The following is a 20,491-nucleotide window of genomic DNA, read 5'->3' on the forward strand; positions in this document are numbered from 1 at the left end:
ATTGCTTATCTCTGGGACTAGATGGCTCTCTTATCAGCCCCAGGCATGCAGCCAGAGAGTTTGACAGTGGGAACAGACAGGCACTGGGAAGGAGCACATTTTAGAGGGACTGGTATTTGTGTACCTCTAGTTAATTCTTGACATTACCTCCTTTATGGCTTCAAATCATGCCCCCGCCCCCTTTTTCTCTTCTGCAGTCCCTTTGACTCTGATCTCATCAGTTTACTCATTCAGAAAAGGTATAACGTTCCTCAGCTGCGGGAGTTGCTGTTGCAAGACGCCACCCCCCTTCTCTCTGCCTCATTGACTCCCCATTTCATTGTAGCCCGAAGCCAAGCCGACATCACATCACAGCCTACTTCTCTTCCCAGAGGGCCCTCCACTCTTCCTTCGCCAAATCATTTTTTGAATGAGAAAATCAATCTGGATTTATTTAATAACTTACATGCATTTCTAGATGAACCTGCTTATTATCTCATAGGATTTAACTGTGGAAATTCTGGCAGAAAAACCTCCATGTAAAACGGAGAGGAATTCTAAGGTGTGTGCAGGAGCTCTGAACAAATACTAGTGGTAAACTAAATGCAAGCTTGATGCTTCTGTTACTGCGTTTCCTTCCTTCCATATAGTTTTTTTTTTTTTTTTTTTTTTTACCTTGGTCTGTATTTTTACGGGACACTCTCCTGTGCCACAACTTTCCTTGACTGATTCTGATGCGAAACTTCAGAGCTAGGTAGTTTGACAGGTCAGAAGAGCATGCCATTTGGGGTTCTGGCAGAAATATCCCCCTAATTACATTTATTCTACTCCTGTGGCCCCTGTGCACTGCCTCCACGGGTTTCCCACTGCACCCATCCAGCGCTGTCAGAAAGCATGAGCAGCGGCCTCTGAATCAGCCCGCATTTCCAGCAGCGCTGGCTTCCCGCGGCCTGTGCTCTGCTCCAGACACAGGGAGTCTCCTGCACAGATTAGCAAATGAGTCCTAAAGGAGGTGCAAAAACTAGTACCTGGCAAAGGAGACCTGGTGCTCGCCAGACAGATGGAGAGAAGCCAAAAGTCCTCTAAAACTGCTTTCTGTGAACTGACAACTCACAGAAGGATGCTCCTCCTACATTTCGTTCAGTTTCCTTTGTCTGAAGCTTCTCTTAAAGATTGAGGACTACATTAACATTACCCTATGCCCCACACCCCCAGCCACCACAAATGAAGGAAACAATCCCTGCAGACCCCATTCTAGAATCCTAACAGTCGTGGACGTTTCTAGTTTTAACACTTCTTTACAAGTCATTTAAAAGTGACACAGACACCTCACTTAAGAAATCTCCACTGTCCTTCAATCCTTTCTAAAGCTCTAGGTCCGATGGAAATTAGGTTAAGAGGGACCAGGTGGCATTTTATAAAATGATATTCAAAGGATCATAAGACTACTGGGTGGTAACAGGGAGGACAACTGCTTTGATAGATCAGGTAGTGTCAGCTGCCAAACATAACACTAACAGCATGCAAAGCCAGCTTTCCAGTTGAAGACAAAAGCTGCCTATGGATTTTTTTTTTTCTATTTAGGGATGTATGGGCAGAAGCCAAAACGTGGCATCAATAATATTGAGCTATTCATCTTAATCTAACAGATTTTTATCTTCACTTTAAATGAGCTGCACCACAGCAACACTTGATTAACAGTTTTTCCAAAAATCATAGCGAATATATGATAATTTAACGGACCCATTTATTTCCCAAAGGTAAATAGAGCATTGATATACAGAACTATTACTTCCATTGACTGGCAGTTCCCATTATCTTAATTCTAAATTGCATTTCAAAGATTAGCTAGCAGCTTTTAAAAACAAAGAGGTAAAAGAAAGTACATGTTCTTTTTTTTTTTTAAATTTGTGAGCAGCATAAACCAACGGTAGCAGTTCGCCATTAGCGTAGTTAAATGTCTGGTGTGGGGGATGGGTCAGCAGAAAAGGATTAAAAGCATTGCTCAAGTTTGTGTGGCTGTGTACCTGCAAAATAAGTGGGGGCAGAGTATCTTCTCATGCCTAACATGTGTATCCTATCGGCTTTTCAGGAGGAAGAACTGACAATATCTAAAAAATGTCTATAATCTATGGAAATCAACAAGTTAAACTCATTCCCCCTCATATCTGTTTCCAAGTCTACAGTTTTACAAAGCGGATAATAATTTCACAATAAACCCATTTTCCCAAGGCTTTTATGCAAAGTTTTCTTCTCTAATCATATAAAAAATGCTCAGAGAGAAAAGGCTAAGAATTTTGTTTTTGTAGCAAAATTCTTAAAATATTTGTTGTTTGTTATACTAATAAAGCACCCACAAAATGGTAGCATAAAACATGACCTTTGCACGGTAACCAATGCTTACTTACTAGTTCATATTTGTTAGTTGCCAGTAAATCTTTTCAATTCTACAAATCATTGTGAACCATAAGCCTTCCCTCTTCCACCACAGAAAGGCATTCATATCTATCACTTTACTGTTTCACAATGTATCGAGATGATTAGAGATGATGTAGGAAAGAAAACAGGGCACTCAGGACCTGGGTGAAAGAAAGCTGTTGAGGTACTCAAATGATGTTGCACCTGGAGTACAGCATCATTTTACCCGATTTTAAAGGATGCTGTGAGACTCTAACAGAACACACATTTAAAATGGACCCTTAAACATGTCGGGTAATCTTATCCACATACTCCATAGCTGTATAGGAGACAAATCCTTGAGTAATACTGCTGGGCTGCTAAATTAGTTTATATTGAGGTAGGTGTGTGTGTGTGTGTGTGTGTGTGTGTGTGTGTGTCCGTGTCCAAGTCTCCATGCTTCTTTCAAACCAGGAGAAAATCTGGAATTCAAATCTAAAATTTAGTCATTTGAAACAACATTCTCTCTCCAGCCTGAAGATTATATAGGCTGGTTAGCTGGGCTTCTTAACTAGGTCCATGTCAAATTCTAGTTCCAAGGAAATTGCCAACAGCGCACTGGAGTTCTGGCTACTGGAATGCATCGTACAGCTGCCTTTTTTACATTCCCTTCCTTTCTCCATTTTGGGTTCCTTGTACTGGCCCCTGCTGACAAATGGTTGCGTCTACAACCTCCAATTAATCTCCGTATCAATTTGACAATTAATACCCCGATGACGGCTGCGTTATTGTTAGAAAGGTACCTTTGAATCACTCCAATAATGACTATTTTTAAGCAAATGTAATTTTGCAATTTTGAGAATAACAAGACCCAACATAAGAAAAACGGTTTTATAGGAAAAAAAAAAGAAAATTTCAAAAGGAAAAAGAAGCTTTATTATTTCTGGTTGCACAATACCTGTTTTAATTGCATATTTTAGAGTTGTTTGGCAATGCGTCAAAATTTCCTCCAGATTTTGCGGTTGGTCTGCCAATTCCCAATTATACTCCTGAAGAAGCTCGTTGGGGTAATGGAAATCAATCACTTTAGTTGATCTATCGAAACTTTTCACCACATACTGAAGCAAAATGTTCATAACATCTTGCAGAAACGCCAGAGTAGGCCTTTCTCCATCACTCGCCGGCAGCAGATCTGAGGGACGGAATGGGGAGGACACTTTAGATTTCACTACGCAAATATCCAGGCAATTACTAAACGGGCAAGTTTGCTTTGAACTGATTTGATTAGCACTGTAATCGCAGTGCTCAGGAGACTGAAGTAAAGGGGGGGGGGCGGATCTCTGGGAATTGGAGGGCAGGTCGGGTTACAGTCTCAAACAAAACCGGAACATTTGGAAACACAAGCGAATAAAACCCCCTTCCGGAATTAACTTTTACATTTTGTTTGTAGCATATTATGTTGCTTGGTTTATTTTTTCCAAAAAAAAAAAAAAAAAAAAAAAAATTGTCTCAGGTTGTCTGTTTCACAAGCGTTTGTCCTAAATTTGAATGAATCATCTTAATGGTTTGTCAATACTCCACTTCCGAAACGTTTGAGAAATGCCTTCGGGAAAACCAGGAAAAAGTGGTTCGTGCCAAGTTATGATCTCTGGCTTTTTTGAAGGCCGGATGTTTCCAAAGTTGGGGTGTGTGGCTGTGTGGGGTGTGCGCGTGCTCACGCGCTGTTTGGGAGCCTGGGAGTCATGTATGCGTAGGTAAAATTTAGCGCCTAGGGCTCGAGTTAAACAGAGTCGTTCCTTGTTGAAATAACGGCTACAAACTACTTTGTATCCAAAATCGAACGCCTAAAAATACAATTCCGAACTATTTCGCAGGACATTTTGGAAATTTGTGCTACCCAGAGGCTGGGGCAGCACCAAGAAACCTACCACAGCTCACAAGGCTGCCTCTGCTACCTCCAACTCTGGAGGCTGCGCAGTGCAGGGCGCTGTGGCCGCGGATTCGGGTTGGGGAAGGCCAGGGACCAATTCTCGGCGCCCTCCAGCCCACAGACCCCACGTCCTTCCAATTCTGTGGAAGATTCTCAGAGTCCCCACCCCCCACTCTATGCTGCCGTCCACTTAGCGAGAGGTCAGACGTCCGCGGGGTGGAGCGCGGTCCTGGCCAGCCAGCCCCTTTACCTGTTGCGTGCAGAAACGCGTAGTTGACGTCCCCTTTGGGGCAGCTGCAGGGTTTTTGGTCACAGGTGCAGGCGACCTTCCGGGTGGCGGCCCTCGGGGTCACGCTCCCGCCGCTCTCCGCTGGCTTCTCGGAGTCTCCATAGAGCAGAGCTGGACAAGGACACGGAGCGCGGGACCTAGGTCAGCCAGCGACAGTCCCGGCTCCTACATCCCCGCCCACTCGCAACGCTGCAAGCGCAGAGCGGAGTCGGCGACATTGCTCTCGCCAGCCGCGCGCCCCGACCTTGCCCGCCCTTCTCCCCAGCCACACCGCCACTCACCGCACAGCTTGTTTCCGATGCCGCCCGTGAACTTTTGGGCCACCTGACACCAGGCTCTTGCTGCAATCGCCAGGCAGGGAAAAGCGAATCGGAAAGAGAACAGACGGGCTAGTGAGAAATGTCGGTCCAAGTGAACCAGGTCTCTCAGTCCGGAGTCTGGGGACCCGGCGCCAACCTCGGGAGCGGCCACGGGCGAGCGTCTTGCTTTCAGCAGGTGGGGGAGCCCGAGGGAACCCGACGCCGGGGCCAGCCCTCGCCTTGCAGCTCCTCAGAAAGAAGGCAGCCCACACCGCGGCCCTTTGCACTTGTTCTCCAGGTCCCCGGATTTCCAGACCCTCCCTGCCCGCACCCGGGGCTTCCTTTCCTAGACCCGAAGATGTTTGTTTCTCGCCGCGCTTGCTTTTCAGACCCCAAACTCTACCCCGTTCCCGTTTTGTCTTTCCCTGCCTGGGGTCTAGACGTCCCGAGGCAAAGCCCAGATCCTTGATTTCTGACTCCCGCAGACGCTGCAGTCTTTCAGGGTTTAGGGGAAGGGGCCGGGACAACCCTAGGCTTTTCCCCCGGGGGACAAAGGACTGAGGAGGGCTTGGGGGTTCTCGCACAGTTATGGACTTAACCCAGAGAGCCCGGCGAACCGACCGAATAAGTTTCCTGTTGCAGATGTCAAAGCTTTGATCATCTGCGTAGCCCTGCAAACCCTAAACCACCCACAAAGCTCACAAAGCTCTCCCGCTGCAGGTCCTAATTATCCTACCTGTGCCCGGGTTCTCGGGATCCCCAGAGCCATCTTCAGATCCGAAGGACCAAAAGCTGGAGCCCGGAGATGCCATGGGTTCTGCTAGACTGGCGCCGGTCGCCTCCGAGTGGCTGCGGGCAAGCTGCCTTCGGCTCGACCCTGCACGCGCGTGCGTGCGTGTGCGAGTGTGTGTGGCGGGAGGAGGGCACCGCGCGAGGGCTGGAGCAGCCGTGCGACGAGGGTGGGTGTCACACAGGGACAGGAAACGTGCTGTCTGCGTATGCCAGTGCTCGTGCGTGTGTGTATGTTCAGTCAGGGCGCAGGGCTGCGCCGCTGTGCTCTGCACCGAGGTTAAATGGGGGAGTAGTCGTGATCCTCGCAGTCTGGAGATTAGAAAGTGGAAAAGGCCCAAGAGATTTTTAGGGAGAGGGAGCTTGGAGGGAAGATGAGGGAGTGACAGCAGGGAAATGGTGGAGCTGGGTCCTGAGGTGCGAGGCTGTGCGTTGGAGCTCGAGTCAGATGCGGGGGAGGGAGGCGTGCCCGCGCAGCGCTGACCCAGCCACAGGCGCTCCAGGTCTGTTTCGGCCGGGACGCGCTGTCCAGGGTGCTACCGCAGCCCGCTGCACGCTGGTCTCGGTGACCCCAGGGACCAGGGAGACCTTGGCAAGATTGAAAGGGTGGCCGAGAGCGATTTCACGTGTGCATCGATTGGCTCATTGTTTGAGGACTGTCTCTGGCTGCGGCCGAGCAAAAGCGGTTCTCGCGCCCGCTTTCCTCCAAAGCCGTGCTGAGGTCGTTGTGACCTCAAGAACCCAGGCCACCTGGCCGCCATCAGGCAGAGCTCCAGAGCATGGAGAAGGAACCAAAAAGGAAGGAAGGTGGACTGCTTCCACTCCGACGGACTCATTTCATCTCCTTAGCAGAGCCTAATGTCTGCCTGCTGAGCTGAGACAGCCTGGGGGGTGGAGGGGGTTCCTGTGCAGTCATGCGCTGGGTCCACAAACCCACCGTTCAGGTTTTGACTGACGGCTGAGGAGAAAGACTGCTGATTGAAGCAATTAAAATCCATGCTGGAGTCTATCACTGAGGACCTCAGGCTGGAAAAAATTAAATAAATAAAACGAACAGAAACTTCTTAAAAGAGAGCGGGGTAGGGGAGAGCTGACACAGCTCACAGGATTTACGGTTGTTGGGGGAGGGGATCAGGTTACTTGGTGACCTTGACCTGCTGCTTATGCGTGGCTTGAGGACACCTGTGCTTAGCCAGGGTTCAGGGGGGTTCGAAGTAAGCAAACCTTTCCAAATCCCAGGAAAGACTTTCCAAATCCCAGGAAAAAAAGACACTCTCGTCTTTTCAGGGATACTCAAACTGCTGACCTCTCCCCTTCCCAAAAGTAGTCCTTAATGGCCAGGAGGTGCCTAGGAACACAAGATTAGCAATCTCCCAGCCCAGAGCGAAGTAGTTTCGTTTGTTTTTTAATAAAGAGATGCAACAATCCTTTCTGTTTGTCTTTCCCTAAAGGCTCTTAAACGTAGGGACAACGCTTCGAGGAGTGTTTGTGGCCCTTGGACACAGCTTTGTTTCCTCTTGCCTATACTAGACCCATGGTTCGCGGCTTACAAAGAGCTCAAGAAAGACTGGCGGGACTGCGCTGCTTTCAACCATTCCTGACCTCCTTTCCTGCGCTCCCCCGAGCGAAGGGCTGCAGTCTCCCTGGTTTCCACAGCTCCTTTTCATTCCTTCTTTGAGTTTTCAAAGGATGCACCAAAGCTGTTACCTGAACAGGGACCAGGATCACTTATTTTATTAGGGAGCCCGAGAACTCAGGTAACTGCAGATGCCCAAGCTTTGGGCCTCCAGGTGCTTTCTTTCCACAAAGCTTTATCTTCTTCCAAGTTGCCAGAATCCAGGGTCCCAGGGAGGATCTAGCTAGTGGATGCCCACTGAGGTCTAAGATCGCTGGACCCGGACGGGGACAGGGATAGGGATGCGATTGACACTGTTGAGGTACTACTCAAGGCATGTCTCTAAACCAAAAGCAGGAGCGTGCTGAGACCCTAGGCTTCAACTTGGTCAGTCTTTAGGGTATTCCAGGCCTGGTGGCTTCAGCTGGCAGAGGCAACAGCTCATGGAATACTGGGTGCTTTCTCCATCCAGCCTCGCCAACAAGACTTGGAGAGCCTGGGTCTTTGTTTAAATCCGTACCAAATCCTGCAAATAATTCTCTTCAAGCCAGCTGGCTGGGGTTGAAGCTTTTACCATGGATGAGTGATCGGAAATAAAAAGGTTCGTAAACACACACACACACACACACACACACACACACACACACACACACCTTCCAAGGAAGAAATGGATAAAAACAAGAGGACAGATTCTCAATATCTGAATTTAACTTCATCAAAAATAGTGACTTAAAACGGCTCTGTTGAAATGCAATTGAATCCCATAGCTCTGAGTATTTTTTAAATCTAATGGTATTTACATTAAAAAAAATTTTTTTTTTGCCGCTCCCCACTTCCGATGCAGGCTGGAATTGGGTTTGTCTTTTTAAAAAAAAAAAAAAAAAAAAAAATTCAACCCTTCCTAGACAGCAATTTGCTTTGTAAATTTTTTTTCATTTCCCCAAAGAGCCCATCCCCCCTCAGGCTCCTGGTTGTTGATAACAAAAGAGCTCTGGGAGGTAATAATTACAGTCATTAGTTCACAAAGGAGGCAGCAGACTGGGAACAGAAGACTGATAGCAGGGGGAAGGCTTTCCCTCTAAAGTAAAAGACCCACAGCAAAATTTGCATAGCCCACAGGAAGGTTTTGTGGGATTACCTATTCCTTGTCCACTGTGCGCCACCCAGAAATCCCCGTGGCAGGGCGTGGTGGTGGTGGGGGCCAAAGAAGGATATTTGGTACAAGTTTTCTCTCGAGTCTTTTTGCTGCTTAAATGTTGAAAGACTGAAAAAGGCTAGATAGAAAGAGGATTTTGGAAATAACTATGACGTTTCAACCTTCCTTTTCCAGCCTTATTTAATTCCGAGTGCGTGCAGGGGCTCAGGCAAATCTGTCTGTTACTTCTCTAATAAGCAACCGAATATACCTTCGCAGACACTCTTGCTAGGACTATGCGGTGCGTTGCAGGGTCCACTGGAAGCCAGGGGTGAAGCATAGGTTTGGCAAGGAGCAGAGCCCAGCTCTTCCCTAACGCACCTGCTCCAGGTAGGATGGTGGTCACAGGAAGCCTAGCCAGCTTGGACACCCGAATTCCTGCCTCCCTCATATCAGTCCGTGAGCCCTGCTGTTCCGGTTTCTGGTGCCTGGTACAGGTTCTGCCGCTCCGTGGGGTTGGCACAGTTAGGGTGACTCTTCTGTCCTGTCTGTCTGGCCCCAAACTGGAGCAGAGCTATCTAGAGAAGGAGCAGGGAGGGGAGGGAACTTGAATTTGGGGGCTGGGCCCTGTCACAACAGGAGGCCACTCCTCAACGGGATCTTACTTGTAAAATGCACTGGCTACACTGAGCTTTAGAGGCGGATCTACAGAGACTATGACAGCTCCCGGACTTAAAAGTTACCAGAGCCCTCTGCTTTGTTTTTTTTTTTTTTTTTTTTTTTTTTTTTTTTTTTTTTTTTTTTTTTTTTTTTTTTTTTTTTTTTTTTTTTTTAAGTAACAGGAGCCAAACCGTGACCTGAACAGAGCTTGTTTGCCAATTCCTCCCTGGAATTCTGTCTGTACCTTGTTTATCCAGTCTAGGTGGTGTAGACCTGGAAACTGTCTTTTATGGAAGGTTAAACCTGATCATCGTCTTCTTCTTCTTCTCCTTCTTCTTCTTCTTCTTCTTCTTCTTCTTCTTCTTCTTCTTCTTCTTCTTCTTCTTCTTCTTCTTCTTCTTCTTCTTCTTCTCCTCCTCCTCCTCCTCCTCCTCCTCCTCCTCCTCCTCCTCCTCCTCCTCCTCTTCCTCTCTTTCTCCTTCTCTTCCTCTTTCTCTTCCTTCTCCTCTTCCTCTCCTTCCCTCCCTCTTCCCTCCCCCTCCCGCTCTTCTTCCTCCTTCTACTTAGCTACAGCTAAGTGGTAAGGAAACCTCCCAACCACTTCCCTTCTGCTCACTTTTATGTGGTCAACTTCTAAGGAGGGGAAGGCTACTTCAAATCTGCAGAGCAAGAGACTGTAAGATCTGATGGTCCTCAGTCAGAGGACCAGTCCAGCAAGGGCTGTTTGGGAAGGGGGTGTGTGAGTGGTGGGGTTTGGAGGTTTGTTTGCAGCCCACGTTTCTAGGTAAAGTTTAAGTTAGACTGTGCTTTAACTTGACTGAGGAGGTCATCTTAGCTCCTGCCACAGGCCCAGTTGTATATCAGACAGAAGCTCTCAAGGCACAAGGCAGACAAGCCCATGTAAAAAACGCTTTTCCAGGATGCTTACTTTATTTAACGGGATTAATAATCAAGAGAGAAGAAAACTCAACTTTGAGATTTCACTTTCAAGGTTCGTTCCACTCCCACCTTGCCTTTATTCTGGTATACCCAACCAGGTAGTGGCAGTCATTTGGTCCTGGGAAAGCCATTTCAAAAAAGAAGAAATTTCTTAAATCATTTTAAAATGAGCAGAGGAGTGGTGACAGCTCTGGCACCGAATCGCGGATCAATTGAATAAAGGAATACATTAGGGGAGTGGGAACGATGGGCAGGTGGGAGAAGTCGGGGTCCGGTATCTGGAACTACCCGAGGGCTTCCGATTCTCTTAATGCCAGGTCAAGATTCTCTTGTGTCAGGGCATCAAGGCCCTAACATTTGAGAAGGAACAACACTGGCAGGCTATCGGAGGTCTCAGTTCCTGCGCGTTCCAGTTCGAGAGGGCACCCGGCTGTGTTTTGATCCTTGTACTATTTCAAGGTCCGGCACTTTAGGAAGCTCCCTAGGTGTGCTACAACTGCTGCACCAGGCGCTGCCGCTGGGAGGTTTTGCGCAGGAGCCTCCTGTAGTCATAAGGGCTGGCTGAAATCCTCTCTTCCTCCAGGCTCTCATTCTCCGAGGTGGTCCAGCACCTGCAAATCAAACCAGGCTCTGACCATCAGTGGCAACTGTTGTGGCATGCTTCATCCACCCTCCCACCGCTAAGCAGTCCTCTTCCTTGAGCTGTCTACCAACCAAAGGCATTTAAGAAAGGTACAATCAAAATGTCAGGCTAATGTAGCTGTAACAGCTTTGCAGTTTTGCAAAGTCGAAACTAGTGGCTTTTGTGTTCAGATGAGAGCAAACCATTTGCAGGCAGGGATCACAAAGTCTGGATTTTGTTTGGAATAATAATAATTCACAGCTAATAAAGATTCTTATTTCCGTGCCTTATTTAGTTATTAAAAGACTTTCATCAAACAGGCAGATTCAAGGTGCATAAATAGATGTTCACCTTCTGGATTTTTGAACCAGTCAAATGTTTCTTTTAAAACCTGGATCTGTGCTGAGGGCCAACACCCTCGTCCTGGGCTTGGGGGTGAGAGGGGGAGAGGGAGATACAGCTGCTTCTTCTTTCTTCTCCTCCTCCCACCGTCCGGTTCTTCTCCAGGCAGCCCCTATGCTACTTTAGCTGACCTGCAGTCAGCATCCTGGCCCTAAGACCTGCAAAGAGTTAAGTAAATAGCCCTGTGCTATCCTAAAAACTTCTTCTGAGGGTAATGAGACTGCAGGCTAGGGTGATTAACACCTGTAGCCTAACAGCAGAGGATTAGGCAACGTGGCCTTTGTTCTATCTCAGCAGGAACTGCTGGGCTCTAACTTGCAGGAAGAAAAGACACTTAGAAAAGTTGCTATAGAGTTTATTAAGTGTAAAAAGTATTCTATGAAAGCTATCTGAGGGGAAACGTGGGGAAGAAGAAGAGATTCTAACAAAGTAAAATTTTAAGGGAGAAAAATTCTAGGCAGGGGGAAAAGAAAAGGAAAAGACAAAGGGCTCCTAACTAACTGACTCACTCACACACTCACTCACTCTAACTAGCTAACTTGCTATTCTAACTGACCATTCTAACTGAACTCTCATCTCTTTGTCCTCAGAACTTATACATCTTTCAGAGTACATGGTCACATGTTACAAGGTTCATCACAAGTTCACACCAAATTTCAAGTCATAAATTGAAATAGAAGTTTACAACACAGAATGTTTACATGAATACCCATTAGGAGTAATTATCTAACTAGACATTCATCACCTGTCTAGATCCACAGGTTCACAGAAAGTTTGAAACTATAACTTAAGAAATTAGTGAAGTTTTGTATAGATAAACCCAGGCAATATTTCCTCTTCTGTTCTGGTACCTATAATAAATTGTGGATTCCCTCTAGTAACCTAGGTTAATTGTTTTATGACCTCTTGGAATGTGCTCTAAGCAGGAGAAGGTCCAGTTACTCTCAGGGCAATTAACTGATAATACTCAGGAGACTGGCAGAGTTCTCTTTGCAGTTTCAACTATGCCTGAGGGACTTAATAGCAGTCCCGTTATAAAAGAGCTTAATAATCACTGATATAATTTTAGGAATTCTTATAGGATCATCATTAAGACTTAAGAAGTCATCTATTTACCTATATAGTATCACTACAAGACAGTACATCTTCGTGGATCTGCAGAGATCTGCTACAAAGGGGTGTGCTATAGCTCAGTGATAGTTGCACATGTATATAATAATAATAATAATAATAATAATAATAATGGGAAAAGCATATTAATAGCAGGAATCTTTCCTAAAATCACGTCCACCACAGCCTTGCTAATGGGGCACACTCGTCGCAGATTATATAATAATCCGAGGCAAGCATTTCAAGATGATCATCTGCTCATTATTAGCTTGTCCCATTATGGCTCCCGGCAGATCTGACCAACAACTCCAGTAGTGAGTGACACAGGTACTGCTCTGTCTTTGGCTTCTCAAGGCTTCAATGTTTTTAATGAAACTGCTTTCCTGGACTCACTGTAGGAACTCCAGTCAATGTTTACCTTTAGTTTCTGCAGCTTGCTTGAGGAAATGAGGAGGCTTCCTAAAACACAGCTCCATGGTTCTCACAGTCATTCAGCACATACAAGATACCAATGTGGATGGGTGACAGGAAAGCAAGTACTCGATTTCATGGAGTTTTAAGTTGGGGGGGGGGGGGGGGAAGGGGAACCAACCAACCAAACAACCCCCAAGACCAAAAAACAAAACCAAAAAGCCCAGAACCTTAAAGTATCAGGTAATAAGGGAAAACTTAGAGAAAGGTCAGCAGGTCAGCAGGTCAGTAGGTCAGCAGGTCAGTAGGTCAGCAGGGTAACAGGACAATGATGATGTGAATATGAGTGATCAGGACAATGAGGGTGTATGTGTGAGTGATCAGAAAATGGTGAGAATGGGGTCAACATAGGCCTCTGGTAAAGTTATAACAGAAGATGCTCTTCTGGGTGGGGAGAGGGAGCAGTCATTCCAGGACAATAGATCAACCAGGGGGAAAGGTCCCAAGACTGCAGCAGATAGGCTGTTTCAGGAACAACACAGGCTTTGGTAGTCCAAGTGTGAGGAGATTGCAAGGAGTGAAGAGTGAGGGCAAGTGTGGGAGAGCTTGCAAGCTTGGAGACTATAGACTGCATGAGTGATTATTTGGCAAGTGTGGGACAGCTTGCAGGCTTGGAGACTATAGACTGCATGAGTGATTATTTAAGGTGTAGTGGTGCAGACTGTAGATAAAAAGAGTGGGATACTCCAACATTGAGAAGCCAGGGAGAGGAAGAGAGATTAATGAAGGAGACTGGAAAGGAAGAGGTAAGAAGAGTAAAGTCTGGAGGCCAATAAGAAAGATATTTTAAAAGCTGGGCAGGTACTGAAAGTAGAATGAGACCATGCTTTCAAAATCAAAAACCAAAATAAAATGTAAAGGCATTTGTAAAAACAATAAAAGTAATTTTGAAAGAAAAAAATCATAGGTGTTAAATACTGCCATCAGGGATCGGGTGAAGGCTGAGAGCAAACGGTGTCTGCTTGGATGTGGGGTGTGGCAAACAGCAGACACCGGGGTGAGTCAGTGAAATGGTGGCAGGGAAGACTAAGTAAAGTGGCTGAAGAGAGAGTGGGAGAGTAGCCGTGAGAGGAGTGTCCCTCACTGTCACTCCTTTGCCCTGATGGAGCGCAGAATATATGTGATGTTGAAGATGGGCTTAGACTGTGGCGTAGGATGACTGCTGTCTACATCTGGGTTAAAGCTTATCAAAAGTTATTTAATAAAGAGAATAGACATTAAAGATGTAGAAGAGGCAGAGAGAGAGAGAGACCCACACACAATAGAGACAAAGACGGAGACACAGAGACAGACACAGAGACAGACACAGAGACAGAGAGATACACAGACAGAGACAGGGAGAGAGATAGAAGTGGAAAGAAACATACAGACAAAGACAGAGACATAGAGGGAGGCAGAGAGAGACATACAGAGAAAGACAAAGACAGTGGGACAGAGGAAGGCATAGAGAAACACACAGAGAAAGACAGAGACAGAGATGGAGTCAGAGAAAGACACAGAAAGAGACAGAGAGACAGAAATAGAGAGAGGCAGAGAGAATGCAGAGACAAAGATAGAGACAGAGATACAGAGATATAGAGAGAGACAGAAACACACACACACACACACACACACACACACACACACACACACACACACACATCATTGCAAAAACTATATTTTTGTAAAGAACCAGACTCAGAGAACAACTGAAAGGTTAAGCTTTATCTAGGAGGTCACTCAGATTACCTGTAGCCCACTGAGGGGAGTTTGAGTGACAGGAGTGTAGACTTGCAGTGGAAGGGTGTGTCTACACTGGGCTATTTCATTCTTCTTAATAAAATGGGAAAGATGATTTTTAGAGAAAAGCTAGAACAGTTAGATGGTGTGAGGAGAGGATGAAGTTTGAAAAAAATAGACTTTGAAAGGGGGGTAATAAGTTTTTAGGGGAGGGTACCATTGGCAACAACTACAAGTACATGTTTAAGATGTGTGGTTGTATTTTTTCATGTGATGTTAGGCTGAGCCTTCAGCCAAGTTCAACTATAAGATAGAGATACAGATCCGACACTAGGGTTAGCTAGGTGAATATTATTTAGAGAGAAACGGGCAAAGTCACTGAGGATTTATTCTGATTTAACAATTTTATTTATTTATTCATTTCTATTGGTCTATTTCAAGGAGGGTGTACAAAAGAAACTTTGTCAAGGTCTTTCAGGACATCTTGAACTTAGCAGATTCCTTACAGGAAAGTTTTATACAGAATTTTACTGGGTATCAACAGAATGTTCTCTTTTGAATTATTGACTTGTATTCTCATATAAGAGTAGTTACCCCTGTCTGGCTCATCACACACATCAGCTCTAAATTTCCAGACAATACTTCGAGGCTTAGATACTTATACATAACACTAGTTGACACAGCTAGTGTGATGATTTGTATATGCTTGGCCCAGGGAGTGGCACTATTAGAGAGTGTGGCCCTGTTGGAGTAGGTGTATCACTGTGGGTGTGGGCTTTAAGACCCTACTCCTAGCTGCCTGGAAGTCAGTATTCTGCTAGCATCCTTCAGATGAAGATGGAGAACTTTCAGCTCTGTTTGCACTATGCCTGCCTGGACTCTGTCATGTTCCTGCCTTGATGATAAAGGACTGAACCAGTGAACCTGTAAGCCAGCCCCAATTAAATGTTGTTCTTTAGAAGACTTGCCTTGGTCATGGTGTCTGTACACACCAGTAAAACCCTAACTAAGACAGCTAGCAAGAAGCCCAATTGTCATGCTTCCTAATGTGTCTTCTGTTGATGCCAACTTTCATGATTCTCCTTTTTTAACTGTTGTACTCTGATGCCCCCCCCCCATGTTTTATTTCTGACTCCCTTACATCTCCTTGCCTTAATGAAAGCCCAGATATTCCCTGAACACTCTACATTGCTCATGATTGCTCAGTATCACCTCCCTAAATTCAGTCTTGGAGTGATTGAAAACAAACCCTCTACTGCTCTTTATTCAGTGCCATTCTTTAACCACCAATTCCTCTCACCAGTTTTTGTTTATTCAGAATCCATAAAAACAACAAGGTGTTCAAAAACAAAATCAAGAAAAAACAATTTCAATGATTTGTGAAAGTATAAAATACTTTACAACAAAATTAAGCAAGAAAGCAAAAGATCATAAAGCTATAAAGCACTGTTAAAATGTAAAAATACAAATAAATGGAAATGTATACAATGTTCATTGATTGTAAGAGTTAATACTATTAAAATGTCCATACCACATAAACCAACCTACAAGATCAACACAGTCCCTATCAAAATTCCAACTTTTTAAAAAACAGACTAGGAAAAACAAATCCCAACAACCCATTTGGTACAAAAGACCCTAAATAGCAAAAGCAAAGAATAAGGCTGCAGACATTAAATTATTTGGTTTAAAAATCTGTAAAAAAGTGATAGCAAACAAAACTTCATAAAACTGTATAAAACCAGATACAGACTGAGAGGAAATGGAACAGAGGGCTTACACATAATTAGGTTAATCTATAGCCCATTGGGTTTGACGAAGATGCCAAGATCTTACAACAGGGTAAGGACAAGGTCTTCAACAGTTTTGGGAAAACTGGATATTCACACACAAAAGAATGATATCCAAGACTTACTTCACAGCATAAATAAAAGCTCACTAGAGAAGATTAAAGATTTAAACAACCATCTAAACCAGCAACTGTGCTATGAGAAAACACAGAGGAAACTCTTTACAACACCAGCTTGGACAAAGGATGTTTAGAAATCACCACCAAATCACAGTGACAAGAGTAAATACACACCAGGTTATAACAAAAGAAATGAGGCAAATAAGATAAGAACTATGCAGTAAAGAAAAGAATCAAAACAGTGAAGAAAAGGTCCACTAAAGGGTAAGAAATGATCTGATGGTTAACAGGAACAAAAATCAAAATCTACAGGGAATTCAAGCATTTCACTAAAAACAAATAAACTGGTTTAAAATGGGCAAAGGATCTGAAGAGACATTTCTCAAAAAAAAAAAAAAAAAAAAAAAAAAAAACCAACAACAAAAACCACACAAATGACCAAAATTCACATGCAAAAAAAATTTAATGCAAGATTAAATGAATATCACTTTCTGGGGACAAAAGATGTCATAACCTGTACAGTACTACTCAGACTAGAAATAAGAATGAATCAAGTTCCTAACTGTCTGGCAAGAAGACTGGCCATCTAAAGTTTGAGTAGATAATGAAGTGATATAGTCATTAAGCAGGACTAGAAAATCTCTATGTTCCACACCTTAATGGACTGTGTAACCATTATGTTAGGCTGGAGAAATGGCTCAGTGGGTATGTCCAGGCCTGATGACCTGAGTTCAGATCTCTGAAATCTGTAAAATGCCAGCTGTAGTGTTGGATATCTGTAACCCTGGCACTCCTACAGCAAGATGGCAGAGAACCGCTCAGAAGTCTGGAGTATGTAGTGTAGTAGTGAGAAACGAGAAGCCTTGCCTAAAAACAAAAAGGTAGAAGGCAGAAAATAACTTCCAAATGTTTTCTTCTGGCTTCCACGTGAATGCCATGGCACATCTGTGTTAACGCTCACATACATATGCTGCACACCCTGATATAAAAAAAATTACAGGCTAAGGGAAGTAGCCAGAGCAATCAGGCTACATGTATATTTCCATTTATATGAAATGTTCTGACTAAGCACTTAAAACAAGCAAATTGATTAGTGGTTGCCAGGGATCAGGGGTGGTAGGGTTGTGATATTGGGAGTCAAGGATATATCTTGAAATTAGTGGTGGATCTGAAATAATGTAATATACTCTTTCACCTCTTTCCTTCCCCCCCCCAAGATAGGGTGGCCCTGGCTGTCCTAGAACTCCCTCTATAGAGCAGGTTGGACTAGAACTCACAGAGTTCTGCCTTGCTCTGCCTCTTGAGTGCTAGGATTAAAGGCATGAGCCACCACCGCCACCTCTACCACCACCACCACCTCCACCACCACCATCACCATCACCTCCACCTCCACCATCACCACCATCACCACCACCACCACCACCACCACTACCATCACCACCACCTCCACCTCCACCATCACCACCACCACCACCATCACCTCCACCACCATCACCACTACCACCACCACCACCACCACCACCACCACCACCACCACCTCCACCACCACCACCACCACCACCACCTCCACCACCACCACCACCACCACCACCACCACCACCTCCACCACCATCACCACTACTACTATCACCACCACCACCACCACCACCACCACCTCCACCACCATCACCACCACCACCATTACCACCACCACCATCACCACCACCACCATCACCACCATCACCACCACCATCACCACCATCACCATCAACTCCACCACCACCACCACCTCCACCACCATCACCACCACCACACCACCACCACCACCATCACCACCATCACCACAGCACTGTTATAATGTGAATATATTAAATCCACTGAATTGGACATTTTAAAATGGTCAAGTTATATGAGCTTTATCTTAAAATTAAAATATATGGCCAACATTATCAATCATCAAGAAAATACAATTTAAAATCACAATGAGATATCACACTAAGTAGGATGCCTATTACCAAAACATAAATGCTGAGGCATGTTGGTGAGGCTGTGAAGAAAAGGGAACCCGTGTACAGTAGTGGTGAGAATGTAACCATCATAGAGGACAGCGAATACGTTACTCAAAAAGATAAAGCAATTACTATTAGTGAGACACCAAATCTCACTGTCACGTACATAGCCAAAGGAAATAAAGTGAACATTCTGAGAGATACCTATAGTCTAATGTCCACTGCAGTGCTACTCACAACACAAGACACACTCTTAAGCCATATTTCCATTAGTGGATGAATGAATAAACACGTGGTTGTTATACACCATAGGGTATTATTCAGCCATAAGAAGAAGTGAAACTTCTGGGCAATATGGATAAACCTGGATGACGTTATGCTAAGTGAAAATGCCAGTGAAGTTCTGCAGGACTCCACTCATGTGTGGAACCTAAAATGTCAAACTCATAGAAAGGTGCGCACCAGGGCTTTTAGATAGGGGCTTGGGGGATGTACTGATTAAAGACTATAAAATTTAAGTCCATAGGAATATATTTGAGAAATATACTTAAATAGTGAGGATAATTCGTAGCAATACATTGATTGTTTGAAATTTGCTTTAAGGTAGATTTTTAAGGCTCTGCAATTTTAATCAGTTCTAGCTAGCTATTCCACAATATGTATGTATTTCAAAATATTGTTTTCTCTACAACACACAATCTTAATACAGTACACAATTTTAATTTATTAATTAAAAAGTCCATGAAGCATACTTAAACCTTACTGGGCAATTTCAACAGTTGGTGTATGTCTAGTTGTAGCTCTGAGTGTACTCCTGTACACATAAAGCTATTCTCTCTGAAAGAATACAATTGGGTATATAATTTAGTCTCAAATTTTGCTAATTGTTCCAAATTGTAATTTAGAGTCATTCTTCTTTTGTGTTCGTTTCTGTTTTAAACCAGGATCTTATTGATCTTATATACTATTGCTACGAGTTGCCATCTCTATAGCTGTCCTTAGGTTAGAACAAGTCCTCACTTCTTGCAGTTATCTTGTTCAGCCTTGATATGTGAATATCATTTCCCTCTAACCTTAAGATCTTTTGATGTGAATATCACAGCTTTGGTAGCTGATACCCACCACTTCCTTAAGCTACCAGCATGATGCTTCGCGTAACTTGCCAATATTAAACAGTGGTTAAAGTCATTGACTCTTTGTTTACAATATCCAGTGTTCAGATTTTCCGGCTCCGTCAAATATTATGTAGGTGACTATTTATAGTCACTCAACTCTGGAGACTCGGTTTCCACACTCATAAAAGAGGGCAGCCTTAGTAACTGTCTTACCAGTTCAGTGAGATACCAGCATAGTGCCTAGAACAAAGTAAGCACCTCTGGCATCCTTATTCTAGTGGATAATAAATACACATCTATGGATGTGGCAGTGTTTCTGGGACATAAAGGCTTCACAGTAGGCAAGGATCTGTCAGCTAGTGGAAGAGAAAGAATATGCTGGAGAGGAGGTAGAGTCAGCTGTTACAACTGGAAGTGGAAAGCAACTGAGCAGAGTATGTAAAAAATTGTGTTGGAGAACCCTCACTTAGTTTGTGACCCTGGACAAATGATTTACTCTCTCTGGTACCTGTGTTCTACTTGGTGCTGCTGCTAGCACCCACTAAGATTGAACAAGTCATAGTTTTTGGTTCCATGATGAAAGAATGCATCTTCTTTTTGGAGACAGGCGCTTAGAACTCATAGTGCAGGTAGATTTTGAAAAGGTGAACAAAGATAGATAATAGTCTTTAGTATTTATAGCAAACCTCTTTTATGGACATGGTGAGCTAATCAGTTTATCATTTCATTTAATCTCTATAATAAGATAGTGAGGCAGGAATTTGAAAATTCCTCTGGAGCCATAAAACCAGTGGGGTAAAGAGCCCAAGAAACACAAAAAACTTCTCAAGTGGCTCAATTAGTGTCTCAACCTAAGATACTTAGACTCTAAAACCCTTCTCTATAACCATGATTTCACCCTGTAAGAAGGGTGAGGGGTCTTTGTAGCCAAGGCTAACAGGATGATGGTGAAGGATTTCAGATCAGCTCCCACTTACCCACCAAAGTCCCTATTTTTCATGTATCATGTTTGTATTCTATTACAAACCCCCAGTCCCAATATGTTTTGGACAAAAGAAAAAAATTATTTCCAAAGTTGTAAATAAGCTACAAGATAAATTATTTAATGCCACAAAATCAGTGG

The 20,491-nt window shown here is 44.3% G+C and overlaps 2 protein-coding genes across 2 annotated transcripts in view; both read right to left on the reverse strand.

The window, feature by feature from the left end:
- Gad2 (glutamate decarboxylase 2) overlaps positions 1–6,185 on the reverse strand; it is a 66,463-nt gene extending 60,278 nt beyond the window's left edge. The window contains exons 1-4 of the mRNA XM_034510324.2: positions 5,631–6,185; positions 4,877–4,936; positions 4,557–4,706; positions 3,335–3,568 (exon numbers count right to left, since the gene is read on the reverse strand). Coding sequence (XP_034366215.1) covers positions 3,335–3,568; positions 4,557–4,706; positions 4,877–4,936; positions 5,631–5,706 — 520 coding nt within the window. The 5' untranslated portion in view covers positions 5,707–6,185. The remainder of the gene's footprint in view (positions 1–3,334; positions 3,569–4,556; positions 4,707–4,876; positions 4,937–5,630) is intronic.
- Positions 6,186–10,102: 3,917 nt separating this feature from the next.
- Myo3a (myosin IIIA) overlaps positions 10,103–20,491 on the reverse strand; it is a 186,567-nt gene continuing 176,178 nt past the window's right edge. Inside the window, exon 33 of the mRNA XM_034510582.2 lies at positions 10,103–10,643. Within this exon, the coding sequence (XP_034366473.2) occupies positions 10,523–10,643 (121 nt within the window). The 3' untranslated portion in view covers positions 10,103–10,522. The remainder of the gene's footprint in view (positions 10,644–20,491) is intronic.

Source organism: Arvicanthis niloticus, chromosome 8 (genome assembly GCF_011762505.2).
Source record: "Arvicanthis niloticus isolate mArvNil1 chromosome 8, mArvNil1.pat.X, whole genome shotgun sequence".
Taxonomy (NCBI): Eukaryota; Metazoa; Chordata; class Mammalia; order Rodentia; family Muridae; genus Arvicanthis; species Arvicanthis niloticus.